The following is a 15,865-nucleotide window of genomic DNA, read 5'->3' as shown; positions in this document are numbered from 1 at the left end:
ACCCCAAACTTCCCTTTCCCGAGCCGTATAAAGTAAATTCCTTACATGTAAAGGCAGTTGCAAGCCCTACTTGAAGTAATGTATTATTGCATTTCCAATAGGGCAGTTCAATCCATATTTACAAGGGCTGTGTCCCAGCAGAGCCACACTTCATTTTGTGATCAACAGAAACTTTCTGGAGATTTGACAAGGAGATGAAAGGCAGCTGCATATCTGCTTGAGCTTTTAAGACCCAATGAGCTTTATTTATACAGCCTTAAACCATAAAAAAGTCCCCCCATATCCAGAGAAGAGCCAACACATTTGGTCTCTAATTCACTGTGTAGGAAGCTTGAACGCACTTTAACAGCACTTGCAGGGACCTTATAAACTGTGGACTAATGGACTGTTTCATGTTTTAGCATGAATCAGTGTAGATTGTACTGTACGGCCTGAGAGATGCTGGTCCATCCATTTCATGGATTACATGGGATTACAATTTGTCCATTCCTAGATGGAACATTATGGATTAGATCGGGATCCAACAGGAAATATCCTCTGGCTGTGGATGATATGTGAGGGCGGGGGTCAGCCTGTTGATGGTCATAGAGGTTTTACAGGATCTGGAAGGACAGAGGATAAAATCCCTGCTGCTGCAGCCAGTACATCCATTCCTGTCAGAGTCTCCTGAGCTTTACTTTCTTCACACAGTGCTGCAGGCTGTCGCTGTTCCACTGTGAAAACGACAAGGACACCAATTCCTAGGTGTGATATCTTTTTTTAAGGTGCTAAAACTGAAAATAATCAACAGAGAAGAGATAAGATTTTTTTGTGTGTAAGAATCACACATTGAATTTATGTCTCCTCCTACGTTTGCAGCCTCGGAGAAACATCGAGAGAGAGAGAGAGAGAAAGAAATTAACATCCGACAGGCTGCCAAAAGCAGTTAGAAACCTGCTGTGACAGGCAATTTTGTTAAAGCTACAGCACCATAGCAGGTGTGAGACATTTAGCAAAAACTAAAAATAAGCCTTTAAGCCTGTTGGATATTGCACAACACGGTTCAGATATGTCTATTAAACTGCAAGACGCTGTATAGACATGATACCTAAATGCTCTTTGTATTGGAACAGCGTGTTTTAACCTATTCAACTTCAACAGGACCATCACAACATGTACAGCATGTAGATTAGATCAGAAAATCGACATTTTGATAGCAGAGCCGGGCGAAATGGAAACAGATCAAATATCACAATATTTTTTACCAATAGATGCCAAAATTGAAAAAAATATGGTAGGGTTGACTCTTGTTGGTTTCACAAAATATTAACACAATGGGTGTTTTGTTAAATAATCACCAATAGGCTAATGTGGATATAATGACTAAATGGGTAAAGGCAAATAATAAAACAGCTAGAACAGTCTAGTAAGTTCAGTAAATGACATCACTTTACTGTAATGCAGTTATTTTACAATATCCAAAATCCAAGACAATATCTAGCCTCATGTATCCATGTCGATAGAGTACCGTGGGTGTTGATGGCACAGTAGATGTGACACATGTCTTTGGTGTGGGAGATCTAGGTTAAATTCCCACTGTGAAACATCAACCCATGTGTCCCTGAGCAAGACGCTTAACCCGTAGTTTCTCCAGAGGTGTGTGGCCTCTGACATATGTAGCAACTGTAAGTCGCTTTGGATGAAAGCGTCATCTAAATTACAAGTAATGTATTGTAATCTAAAGATTTGTTGGCCAGCCCTACTTGATAGTTCCATTATCTTTAAGTTTAATATTTCACCTAATTATAACATGACATGTAACATGTGTTGAAGGGGATAATAGTCTGTTCTATCGCATCAGTCAGAGTAAGCAGTTGCTCACACACGCACACACAGTAATGAGGTTAACTGGACTTTGACTCTGGAGAGATCTACTGTAAGTTGTGTGCCACCCACCAGCCGAGGGTGACTCTGCACTAAGTCCATCAGTAAGAGAAAAGATTGCGTGAACAAAAGGCGCTCAGTCGTGTCTTATCCACTGGAGCGGTTGAACAGATGGACTCACGCTAATTACTGAGTGCAGATATTGTTGAGCAGCATCTGTTAGCTGCTGGTTAATGTGTTGCCTTTTCACTATCCGTCACTTAATGGCTTGTCAAATCATCACCATGGTGTGTCGGTACACAGGCACTAAGAAAATGCATGATCGTGTCTTGAGGTAGACAAGCAGAGATAAATGGATTTGTCTTTAAATCCCTTACTCATATAGTTGCTATTTGTTTTTACAAATTATGTGTATGCTTGCTCCCTTCAATTTTTACCATCACTTTCCCAACAGATCTATAAAAATGACAGTTTCGTGAGAGCAACTGTAAAAAGTCAGAGCCTTGTAATTAGATTTTTTGCCAGTAGACGTGTGTTGACGGTGTCTGAAGAGGAGTGCAGGGACTCAGTAAAGAGCGGAGGAGGATGCGGGGTCTGAAGTAGAAGTGTCACTGAGAGGAGGAGAGGGGGAGTGAGAAGATGAGAGGAGGGTGAGAGTAGAGGATGACAGAGAGGTGGAGAGAACGAATGCAGATACCAACCAGATATCTACACAGTCACTTGGATATGCATGTAAGTCATACTGTACATTTTTAAAGGATTAGCTCAACATTTTGGGAAATACATGCAATCGCTTTCTTGCCATAACACAGATGAGAAGAATGATATCATGAGGATTCTGCTTTTTTTTGTACAGATTAAACAAGATGTTAATTAGTGAATGATGAGTGAGAGATTAGTTAGAGGGGATGGAAGGCCGAACTTTGCTGCCTTTGAACTGAGTCAGTCTAGCTGTTTCCCCCCCAGTTTCCATTCTTTATGCTAAGCTAAGCTAACCTACTCTTCGCTGTGGGTTTATATTTTGGCTGACGAACGTGGAAGTGGTACAAATGTTTCTCATGTGACTCTCACAACATTTTCAAACTCTTCATTTAAAATCAGTTTCAATTTTTTCATAAATGAATAACTTAAAAAGAAGAAATAAAACACTGCACATGAAGCATATATATATATTTACAGACACTGTTCATTTACAGAATATTGTCTGCTTTATTTACTGTGCACTTTGTGTGTTTTCAATGTACTAAATATAGTGTGCCGTCCATTGCTGTCCATTAATGCTTTCGCTGCTCAGGAAGCCGCTAAAATGTGCTACAGAAACAGAATCTACTACCTCTGAGACACAACAGATGACTCAAAATTAACCCAAATTGTCAATTTACTCTTAACGTGCATCTACAAATGCTGCACCTGAGGGAAAAGGCTCTGGGCTTTTCTCCTTAAACTGTGTACTTCAATTTGCTCGGGAGGAAAATTAATCAGGAGAATAAAGAAAATGTGCTTTTTGTTGAGAGCACGGAGGGTTTGCGCTCACAGCTGGTATTTTTGCTAAATACCTAAAAATACTTTTTACTGTGTGTGTGTGTGTGCGTGCGTGCGTGCGTGCGTGCGTGCGTGTGCACGCGCCTGGCCTTGAATAAAAAAGCACTTCTCTGAAGTTCAAGCATGAGATACTAAGAAAAGAATCCCATTCTTTACATCAAAAAATCAGGACTTTAATAAAGATTTAAGGTTTGGACAGGGCAAATATGCAGAACAATACAACACCTTACAAGACATGGACATACAGTATTTATACAAACACCAACATGAAAATAGACAGATACCAATGCATACAGTGAAAAAAACAACAACTGAATTGTCATGTAAGAAAACATTGCAAATGGAGTTTAAAAGCTTTTAATTCCAGTAAATGTAAACAGAATAATGCCACACCACATCAAAAAGCCCCCCCCAAAAAAAAGCTTGGACATCAGCTGAACAGACAGGCATAATATTTTAAATAACGCTGCAGACTGAAAGGGCATCATCAAAGACACTATTAGACACAGCAAGATGATTTTGACCCAATTTTGCATCCGTTTGGCGGCACTGTAGTTTCAAAGTTTTTCATCAAACCTCTTCAATCTTAAAAAATCCATAAGGGAGTTCTCTGAAACACTGATGCGCGATTAGTTCAAAAATATCTCGCAGTGTGAATTTCTTTTCCTTCAGGATAATAAATTAGGTGATTTTCTTTACATGGGTAAACACCCTGACAGGCACTTTCCACTAAGGATCAGTTTTTTTATGTTAGGGAGCCAGTGTTTTAGAAAGTGTGAAATGAACAGTCTGTGTCTAACATCACGCCTCACACAAACAGTGGGAAATAATCATTAAAATGTTTTCGGAGTACAAACGTGATCAAAGATGGATCTTCAGAAACATATAGCGGATGAACTGACGCTTGTAACAAACATACAGTACGACTCATGCATGGAATGTAGGAAGGAAGGAAGAGTTGGAGGTTGCAGGTTGTACAATTATCAAACCACACGACTGAGTGGTTGCATGTATAAAATTGCAAAGAAGAAACAGTCAATATCTCAAAATGTAAAAATGACATTGTTTATATTTAAAAATAAAAAATGTTATGTGTGTTTGAAGGTTGCATCCAAGACCACGAATTTAAAGAACATAAAGTGTCCTACAAGATGGAGCCAAAAGATGTCATCTGAGACACGTTTCCTTGATCGGAGCACATACTTTGAACCTTCTATATTTGCACAGAATGACATAAATAGGACAAGGCTTTTTATAAAATGTGTAAAATGCCCCCAAAAAAGGAGTAAGATTCTGCTTGTGGTGGTGATTTCCTTATGTTAATAAGCCTTATTTTGGATTTGTTCAGTCTTTCGAGATTCTCAGGCCTTAATAGACAAATACAAAGACAATCAAAGCCATCTATACCAGCGGTGGATGCAGGAGGCAGCGTGTGACCTGCACAGTGCAGCGCAGCGGCAAGACATGACAGGTGTATGAATACATCATGCAGAGGTGAAAACAATGTAGCATCACTCCTTAAAAGTGCCCAATCTATCTATTTTTTTTCTTTTTACTTCTTCTTTCATCATCTACCCCTTACTGCCATCTACTAATTAACATTCCCCCAACATTGTCCAACACTTTTTTTTTCTTTTCCAACTCACCTTACCTTGACTCCTGACTCTAAAGCTGTCGCAGACCTAACCACAGAAATAACTCTACTCCAACCTGGCTTCACTCGTGGAGGGATTTCAGCTGGCTTTACACAAATTCCAGCAGCCGTAGTGGAGGTCAGGTCTACAGCAGCTGTGAACAACTCACTGCATTTCTCCCTGCTCAGCTGTCTCAACAGAAGAAATAGGCTGGGGTTATTTCTGCCCAGTTTTAACTGTTAAATGACAACATCTCCACTAATCTGATCAGAAAAGACAAGTTCAACATTTTGGCAAATACACTTGTTAGCTTTGTTGCTGAGAATTTGACAAGACGATTGACACATGCATAATGTACATAATAGCTACAAGTACTACCAGCAGATGGCTAACTTAGCTTAGCATAAAGACTGGTCACATGTGGATAAAAGCTAGCCTAGCTTTGTCCAAAGAGAACACATTTTGCCTACCAGCACCTCTAAAGCTTATGAAAGAACGTGTATATCAGATCAGATATACAGATGTTCTTTTAACAAGATAAAATTATATAATAGTAGAAACCTAGGATTCGGTTTGTATCACACTGGCTCACTCTCCAGACTCTGCAAAGCTTCAGTAGGGATGAGAGTTGACAGCAGCCCTGCACCTGGGACATCCACAGTCAGCCCCGGACCAGCTAGCAGCCATCCACTATTATTACAGCCCCGGCCCGGGGACACAGCCACAGTCAGCCCCCAGCCAGCTAGCAACCATCCACTATCATTACAGCCCCCAGCCAGCTAGCAGCCAGGCTGTCCGGTCAGCACTTAAATCCGGTGCTGAGGACGCTAAAGACAGTTTACTGAACCTTCTGGGAACAGACCCAGGCACCAGAGTCAGAACAGTGGCCATTTGTAACGTTACACATCCGTTAGCATTACAGGTGCCCCCCTTTGCTTTTAGCCGTCTTTACCGTTAGCTAAATTTAAACCGGGATAAGGCACCAATTGATTAATTCTAATAGTAATTTAAAGATGTGGTAGCATTGAATCTGGACGGGAAGGATAATCTATCTATGATAATAGCATCTTATTATATCTATATTATATATTTGTGTAATCCGTAAAAAACAAACACATTTGTTGTATGGATTAGACAAACAAGCTGTGGGTAAATTTGTTAATTATGAGTGTAAGTTGTTACTTGCAGGATTTTGTTAACTTTGGACAGAGTCTTGCTAGCCGTTTCCCCCATGTTTTTAGTTTTATGCTAAGTAAAGTTAGCTGCCCGCTGACGGTAGCTTCATACTTACTGTGCAGACATGAGAGTGGTATTGCTCTGACACATTTGCCCACTAGTTAACTAGCAGGAGGTTAAATTGTTTGCTATTATTCACATTTTAACTTGCTTTCACTAGTTTGACTGCTAGCTGGTTTGCAAACAAAGCACAGAGGACGAATTACAGTTTAATGTGGCTGGAATCAAATTTACTTTTAAGTATGTGAGCCTACTACAGCTATAGTTATGGGGAATCTCATCTTGTATTGCTCAATTTTCCAGTGGACCTCCATGATGGCATCGTCCGTGGTTGCTAGAAGAGTGGTGAAGTAATGGTAAAGCCTTGACTCATCTCATATAGATACATAACATTGCCATTCATTTTCCAGTTTTTGTATGTACTTGTCAGTCCATGTCATATAGAGTTGTTTAGAAAACCCTGTAGCGGTGTTAATAATGGGCAGAATCCTACCTTCTTGAAAGAGCTAGAATTTTACCCCTCCCTTTGCCCTGCTTTCTTTTACTTCCCCTTCCCCCAATCGGATATCAAGAATTCCTGTTGTGTTTACTACAAGGCTCCCCCGGGTCCTTGGTTGCTCCTCCGTGAACCTCAACTCCGTTCTCGGTCCAGGGGGCCACACTGCCCTGGCTTACTTTGCCACAGCGGGCCAAGCTGGCGACCTGGCTGGAAGACAGGACTCGGTCCCAAAGACCCACCTGGGACAGTTCTCCAACCAGGGCCTGGGATGAGTCAAAACCTCCACCCAGGGAATCCTGGAGAGAAAGAAGAATGAAGTTAAAAGGAGAACAGATAGCATGTGAATGAAAAAAACCCTTTTACTTTCATGCACACACAGGCTCAGCTTCAACTGATTTGCTGCCTTGGGCAAGGCTGTGAGAAGAGGAAGGAAATGGGATAACCTTTATGAATGCAGGACTACTGAACAAAGAAGCCACATGAGAGGGGTTCTTTTGGCTCCGGATGAGGGTCCCTAGGCCTTTTCCACACAACTCTACAACATAGCACACTGGTTCAACACTTTGGTTAGCAGTATACTCCAAATTAAATGTGTCAGGATCCACTGTCGTACTTTCACCAAGGCTCTCAAAGTGTTTTGTGCTTTTACTTACTACTTTTATTTACAACCCTGCAGCTGCAGTAACCTAAATGGCATAACAAGTTAGATTTATTTTGGAGTGAGCATTACCTGTCTGGTATCACTATACACTGAAGTCTTTAACACCCTCATTTGTGCACCTACCTGCTCTTGCCCCAGTATGAGCACTCCTCCAGGTCTGATGTGATGTCCGGCTGCCAGTGCGTGACCCTCGCCCCTCAGCTTTCCCCCCTGGTAGGCCTGCCAAGCTCCTCCCTTCTGGCTCCAGCTCACACAGATGTGCTGCCAGCTGCCTCGGGAGAGGTTTAGAGGCAACTGCGCCACCTAGGAACAGGAGAGCAAAAGGACAGTTCAGATCGGCTAGACCTTGTTCAATTCTGTGTTTGAGTGACACAAATTTGGAGGTAAGATGTCATCAAGCTGTATCTCAATAGCTGTATCACATCTTATTTCTATCTTGTTTCTTCAGTATTTCCTCAGTCACACCCTGCTACCTCCAAGGACCCAGACCTTTTCCTCCATGCACCCATTTCCATAATGATTTTTTTTTAATTATACCTGAAGACCCTGCACTGCACTACACCACCCTGCAGGGCTGTCAAACTTTGTCATTTAAACACATGAATGAGGCTATTTAGCTTGTCTGCTAAGTTGGCTCTTTAATTTGATGTGTTCTACTTATATGTATGCTGATACAGTCCACTATTCCTTCCGTAAAAGACATAACAAAAATTATATACTTCAGTGCTGTTCACATGCAGTGCAACTGGTAACATTTTAAAAAGTGGGTTGGCCTTGGAGAAAGCAGTAGTAAAACTCCTCTATGGTATTCATCCCAGATTAGTGCTGCAGACTCTTGGATCCAGTCACTGTCTTACAGAAAAGATATAAATGTGGGGAAGGCAGTAGCCCAGTCCGTAGGGAGTTGGGTTGGGAACTGGAGGGTCAAGTCCCTGTACGGACAAAAGTACCTCCTGGGTATTGCCAGGTGCTCTTGAGCAAGGCACCGTACCCCCCCCCCCCCCCCCCCCCCCCCCCCCCCCCCCCAACTGCTCAGGGCACTGGTCTAGCTGGCAGCCCACTAACTCTGACATCTCTCCATTTGTACATTAAAACTAGGTCCTGAGCATATGTGTGTATTTCAGGCCTGTGTATAGCGATTACTAACAAACCTCAGTGAAATTGTAAAATCAATAAACAGTATAAAATAATTTAAATTAAACAGGCAGCACTCTGTCTTTGAGATACATTCTTATCTTGTTCTTCATGTTATAACCCCACATAATATATAACATATCACAACAAGACAACAAGACATGGACATCCAGTATTTATACATATAACATATAATTCTGCATGTAGTCAGACTGATGGACTCTCTACATACTCTAAAAAGGTTTGTGTTGACTTAATAATACATACAGACTCTAATCAATAAATTGTTTGAGACATGAACCACAAACCATGACATAAATCTCCTCAGGAAAATCAATTGCGCCCAAGCAGTGGACAGTTCCCATGCGCAGTGGATGCTCCGTCTCTTGATTGACACAGTACCTTGTCATTGATGAGCAGCTCAGTGGGGGTGTGCAGGCCTTGCAGCAGCACCAGTTCGTTGGGTTGCTCTGGAACAGCGTAAGACAGAGGTGTCCCGATTCCTCCCTCTGCGGGCCGCAGCCACAGGCAGGCGGTGAAGGCCCGCAGCGCTGGGATGGAGGGTTTCACAACAGCGTACATGTAGTTTGTCCGAGTTGGGAAAGACAACCGGTAGCCCTCTGGGAAGGAATGCCCGGAGACACCTGGGGCAGAAAGCATGGAAACAAATTAAGTGACTGAGAGTGCAATTAAATCAGCTATCTGGCAAGAGGATGAAATGGAGTTTCTCCTTTTTTGATATACTGCATCTTCATTTTTTTCACATCAAAACATCTGATTTGTTTGCAGGGCATGGCTTTCATAGTCTGTCTGATCATTTTTTTTAAACATAATGAAAGCCCCATGGCTTGATTTGATTAAGGGTAATACAAAAAATGAAACATCTGAGGTAATTTGTATGCCAGATTCTTTCTCATCATTAGTGACAGGAGTTGTCATGCAAGTGATTCATCAAAGCCAGTAGTCATCACACTCTTTATTTTGCATACCTCTTTAATATATTTTCATTCAGACATGAAAACACACACACACACACACACATTCTGATTATTTCTTTTTTCTAATATTTCTTTCTTTTCTACCTCTCTGTGAATACCTACCTTCCTCCAGTTCTGAGATTCGATGGTGTAGTTTATTGATGCCATGGTCAATTCCTTGCCTGTGCTTCTCCGTTTCCAGCCTCAGGGTTTTTCTCTCTTTCTCCAGCAGCTCCACCTTCCTCTCCAGCTCTCCCGCAAAGTCTTCCATCCTCCAGGGCCTGTCATCACCAGCTTTGTGTCCGGGATCGGTCAACCTTTCCGGACCCCCAGACATCCCGCCTTCCTCTGGTGCTCCTGATGTGTTGCTGTCCGTTTGGTTGTGAGGAAATGGGCCAATGTCTGACTACAGAGGAGGGAGACAGTGGATGAAAACTGGTTCACAGTGTGGGTTTTACAGGAAAACATTGTAAAGTACTCTCTGCGTTTGCCGTGATGTTTAATCTGGAGTTCTGTTAATACAGCCTCTATACCACCAGTATCTCAACATCATGTCGGTTACATGCCTATGCAAGAAAAAAGTTAAAACACCCAGTTAATAATAGATTTTGCCGAGACATTACATCACGCCTGGGGATACAACTAGGGGCTGATTTAGTAAGGTTTCACTATATTGTGGTTAATGTATTTGTCCTTAAAGGAAGGTCAAAGCATTCCTTTAAGGAATAAAGGAATGTTTTTTTCATGGCTGGGCGAGGTTTCTGGGTAGGAGAAGAAATTACCCTGCAAAAAAAACACATGAAATATCATATTTCCCAACATACCTACCATAAAACCCATAAATTGTTGTTTTTTGCTTTGGATTTTGTATAGATTACTCAAATGAGATATTACGTGATAATTAGTGGATTCTAGATGTGCTGGAAGATGGATTTTGATACCTTTGGATAGAGCCAGGCTGGCCGTTACCCCCCGTTTCCAGCCTATATGCTAAGCTACTGTAAGCTAACTGGATGCCTGCTGTAGCTGCATACTTAACTGACAGATATCTGGAGTAGTCAAATCTTCTCATCTACCTCTGAAGCGAATAAGCATGTTTCCGAAAAAACTACAAACTATTTCTTTGAACGTGTTTTTTTTCCTTTACTGTATATTGTATCTCAAAGCTCTGCAGAGTTTCAATCTGCTTTTGCAACATTGCTTATGATTTATTCTGTAGTATTCTGGGATTTATTAGTGTATGTTTTTGCAGTGCTCTGGAATCTCTGGCATGACTAAAGCTGGGTAAAAATAATTAACAAAACTGTATCCAAGGGCCACACATGCCATTTTGGGGTAGAAACAGATCTTCAAGCTCAGCCACTCTCATATCTGCAGGGATTTCTGTCGAATTAAGTACAACACAACAAATAATTGCAATTCAGAAAAGGCTGCCAAGACAATTTCAGTCAACAGCAAATTTCTAATTACTGTGATGGTTCACTGAAATAAACACTCAAACCGCAAGGGCAGGAATTTGGGGGAAACAGACGCTGCAAGATTTTTTTAAAAACCTGGGTGGTGGTCTAGTAAACCCACCAAGCATCTTGTTTACAGTGTGCGGTAGAAATACAGAAAACATATACACATACAGAGACAATCCAATTAATCTAAGGCCATAGAGGAGTCAAATTGTAATTGTAATTGAAGGGATTAATTCCTACAATCATAACTGATATGTGAAAATGTGGACTAAAAACACATGGTTGACAAAATTGTTACCGCATTGTATATTTAAAGATTCTGAAAGGGTATTGATTTTTGTCCCAAAAAAAGATACATAATGAATGGAACTACCAATGTAATCCTCAGTTCATCCAATGTAACATGTTTGTTGGGCAGTAGACGTATCACTCTATCCCTAGAAACACTTTTATCTGGGGATGTAGTTACATTTTGTGGTAAAATCAACAACAGACTTGTGAGTGTTGTAAGCTTCTTCTACCAGGAAGCTGTAATATGTCCTTATCTTCCAGTACAAACATACTTGATGTAAGCCAAAGTGATAGGTATGCACCTTGCTACGTGCTGTGATGCATTTGCTTTCCTGAGTCTTGGCGTGATAGGTGATTTACTCTTTAATCTATTTGATAGTTCTGTCATCAAGCCCAGGGTTAGGTTCCAAGCCAAGTCTTTACATCGGTGTGCCTGTTGTATTGTTATCAGCCACACTATGGTACCAAGTGTACTAGTAGGTACAAGATATACGGCAATACCATTATATAATGTTCAAAAGTTTGGGGTCACTTAGAAATTCCATTGCACTCCATTATAGACAGAATACCAGCTGAGATCAGTTGCATTTTTTTTAACCAAGGGCAGCAGTTTTCAGATTACATATGTGCGACTGATTGCAAATAGGTTTGCCAGTGTTTTTTAGTTAGTTTTTTAAATGATACAGATTAGTAAACATAATGTGCCTTGGATGATTGAAGAATGGTTGGTGATAATGGGTAATGTAGAATATGCATTAAGATCAGCCACCCACTCAGATCAGCTGGTATTATGTCTATAAGGAGTGGAATAGAAATTTGTAAGTGACCCAAACTTTTGACCGGTAGTTGATATATATATATATATATATATATATATATATATATATTATAGTATGTGATTTAATGCTAATGGTTGTAGAAGAACAGAATTTTGCTCTTCCTTTACTGTATATCCACTACACATATCTGATGTAAACACCACAGTGTGCTACTGATGTAGGCCAAGCAGGTCCTGTATGAACAGAAACGTGCCTTGGATGGTTAAAGACACACATCACGCTAGAGTACTGTGGTTTAGGTTTAAATACATATCCTTCAGATCTTATTCTGGCAGTGGGAAATGTGATTTTTCAGCCCTTTTGCATTCTGGAGGTTTTTTGTCTGACTGTGGCGATAGGGAAAAGAGACCAAATGTTTGTGACAAATACTCATACACACATGTCCTACATACAGTACATTACCACAGAGTTAGGAGTACTATACTGCAGAGAAGCGTTCAGTGCTTTCTACAAATATAGGCAACTCATACATTATGTATGGTGTTTCTTTCGCCAAAAATGAGTTTATACATCATCGGATTCTGGTCAGATGAGAGCACGTTTTACGTTACTCTGCCATTCTCCCTGGTCCACCTGATCATTCTCCTGCTGCTGCTCCATTTTCTCCTTTCCACTTACCTTTATCCTCATCTCTTCTCTCCCCCTTGTTTCTCTCTGTTTCCCTGCCTCTCAACCTGTTTACTTAGCGTAAGCCAAGCAAACAATTCATGTATTATTAAAGACTTTAACATATCACAAGTTATGATTAAAGGAACTCCCTACATGTGAATGTTATTTAGCAATGAACATGCCTATAATTTTAAATTGATGATATGCAGATAAAAGGAAGAAAGTTTTAGATTGCTTCTTTAACTGGCTGCCAATGACTCACTTGATCTCATTCCAACCAATCATGTATGTCCAGAAATCATAAAAGGAAATATAACAATGAAGACATGTCTCGGATCATCAATTATTACTGCACAATGTACAGTTGGAGTTATAGTTATTAGACCCTGGAACACCATTAGGTCTTAAGAGAGGGAGATCATGTATGCCTTCAAAACCCCATCATGTGGGATCAAAGAAGGTTTTCGCTGCAGCATGCTGGAGATGATTTCTGTGTAGTGATGATTTTCTCCACACTCTACCTACCTCCAGTTTCTCTATGCGGTCTTTGAGCTGAGTGATAGCCTGCTCCAGTTCGTCCACAGCCCTAACGGTGAGCAGGTGGACATTCTCAGGCGTCGAGTCCGGGCTGTCCCGCACCATGATCCGCTCCAGGTGCGTCTCCTCTGCCGAGTCTTTGCCCCCCCACAACCCCGCAGCGCTCCCGCGTCTGTCCGCGTGGCTGCTGCCACCGTCCAGCCCCTTCTCACACTCGGATAGTTTCCCCGTCAGGTCCCTGATGGTCCGCTGGTCTGTCAGTATCTGGTCCTTTTGTTGCAGGACGGTCTGCCGGAGCTCCTCCGCGGTGGTGCGGAGGTAGCCCCAGTCTTCCCCCGCGTACAGCGACGGGTCTTCTGCTTGTTGCTGAAAGTTTTTCGTGTTGCATTCCCCGGCTGGGATCGGCGTGCAAATGAGTCGACTGACCGTTGGGTCATGCCCGGTGAGTCCGGTGACACCGTCCAGCCCGCTGAGCCCCATGTTGAAGGTCGGTGCTTCTGAATCGGGTGTTTCAGAACCATGGAGAGCGCCCAAAGATCCGGCCCGGGCCACGGATCCCGCCGCAGTATCCGCGCCCGGATACAGCGAGTGGTTGCCCGTGGCTGGTGTCTGTTCTGCCAAGGTAGCCCTGGAGGACCCGGTGTGAACGGCTGCGATGATGCAGATAACCGCTCCGATGAAGGCCACCATCCCGGCGGCCAAGATAATAACAATGAACTTCAGGGTGGCGGCGTCAGCGATCGATTATTAAAAAAAATGATCTAATAACAATAACACTCTGAAAAAAACTAAACGCTGCAGAACAAGAGTGTCAAATTGTTTTCATTTCTTTGAACTAAGATGGCAAAAAAAACCCCGCAACTCCTCACTTTTTCTCTTTTCTACAAAAACAGGCGATTAGAAAATGAGAGTTCCGCACCATAATTGAGTCAACACAAAACATCATAATCAGAGAGTCTGTGAAACACCTCCTCCCCCTGTTCAGCGCGCATGTCCTCGGTATTCAGGCAGAATCCAGCCTGGTAATACTGAAGCAGAATATATGATAGAGAGAGAGAGAGAGAGAGAGAGAGAGAGAGAGAGAGAGAGAGAGAGAGAGAGAGAGAGAGCGAGAGAGAGAGAGAGCGCCACACACTTGTACACTAGAGAGATGCATGCAGTCTGATAGCACATTTTGTATTCCTCCTGTTGCCTAGAGATAAGTTTTCCATCAGTGTTTAAACTGTAATCTATCTGATAGGAATATCCAATTCTAGAAAACGTTTTTGTTTTTCTCAATAACACTCAAATAAAGAGTATAGTAAAGAGTATGAATTAAATTAACACATATTTTCTATTACAAAGATGTTGCAGCTACATTGTGTACAGCATCAAAAAAGAGGGTATATTTTAGTCTTCTTCGGGATTTTTTTTCTCTCTCAGGCTTTCATTGTAAACTGGACATTCTCTATGTGAAAGAAAACTGATTACATCATGAAATTGTTTTTTCTTCCCTTCGGCTTCATATTTTCTTGCTCAGCAACACATTACAGGCCTGCTGGAATGCAATGTGTCGATGGCCATAATTCAGGCCACATGTCAGCCACAGGGCTCCTAGAACAGCTCTGTACAGCAGCAGAGACGACAGACTGATGGCCCTAGGTGTGTGTGTGTGTGTGTGTGTGTTGCAGAGCCAGACATGCAGAGCTGGTGCAATTAACAAATTTCATTTAACCATGCTTGAAAGTAAAAAATACATTTAAGTGTGACACACACACACACACACACACACACACACACACACACACACACACACACATTCATGAGCATGTTTGAGTGAGACTGGGACAGCGGGGAAACATTAAAATACACAGACAAAGACGGTGTGAGAAAAAGTGTTAGAAAATTCTTCACCATGTGTATAAAATGAGAGTGTGATGTGCATTCTCACACAGGCATTAAGGGTGATTTAAGATAAGACTCCTCAAAGTCGCAGGCGCTGAAAGCTCTGATATAAGATGGGCGAGGGAAGCGGCGTGAGACATTGTGAGACACCATGTCTGCAGCAGAAAATAGCTCAGGCTCTTAGTCTTCACTGGAACACTAGAATAGTAAAGGAGACCGTTAAGTACTGCTGTAGAGATGGAGACACCAGAACGGGAATGGTAAATACTAAACAATCACTCCTCTCACACAAGAATAATATCGGAGCTACATATTTGTATTCAACGTGTACACTGAAATGTCACTAGGGGAATTTTTGGCTGTAAATGGCTTCGCAGCAGTAGTGTGCTTACTTTTTGTAGTCATTTGCCCCGTGCTAGTCACTGTATTACACCTAATGATGATTGTAGCAATGCTTGTAGCCTTAAATGGTTTTTCTTCCCTTTCTTTTTAGCATGCTGAAGGTGTGAACACTGGCTACGTGAATGCATTTGGGGATTAAAGTATAAAATGTTTCTTATGGAAACTTAATGTTCAACACTGCTGCACAGTCCACTGGGTCTGAGCTATCATATGAGTGTATTAAAAGGTCAGTGTGGGTGAAGCGTTCGGGACACTGCCTAGTTAATGATCAAAATATACTGCTGATCTGTCATG

The 15,865-nt window shown here is 41.8% G+C and overlaps 1 protein-coding gene across 1 annotated transcript; it reads right to left on the bottom strand.

Moving 5' to 3' along the window:
* Positions 1-3,746: 3,746 nt before the first annotated feature.
* nptxra (neuronal pentraxin receptor a) lies at positions 3,747-14,258 on the bottom strand. The gene is made up of 5 exons (XM_032537604.1): positions 13,274-14,258; positions 9,670-9,952; positions 8,972-9,213; positions 7,559-7,738; positions 3,747-7,070 (listed from the first exon to the last, which is right to left on the bottom strand). The coding sequence occupies exons 1-5, from the start codon at positions 13,973-13,975 to the stop codon at positions 6,843-6,845; spliced, it is 1,635 nt and encodes a 544-aa protein (XP_032393495.1). The 5' UTR covers positions 13,976-14,258; the 3' UTR covers positions 3,747-6,842.
* Positions 14,259-15,865: the final 1,607 nt, after the last annotated feature.

The sequence above is a fragment of the Etheostoma spectabile genome, chromosome 15 (genome assembly GCF_008692095.1).
Source record: "Etheostoma spectabile isolate EspeVRDwgs_2016 chromosome 15, UIUC_Espe_1.0, whole genome shotgun sequence".
Classification (NCBI taxonomy): Eukaryota; Metazoa; Chordata; class Actinopteri; order Perciformes; family Percidae; genus Etheostoma; species Etheostoma spectabile.
This window is presented reverse-complemented; position numbering and strand designations above follow the sequence as displayed.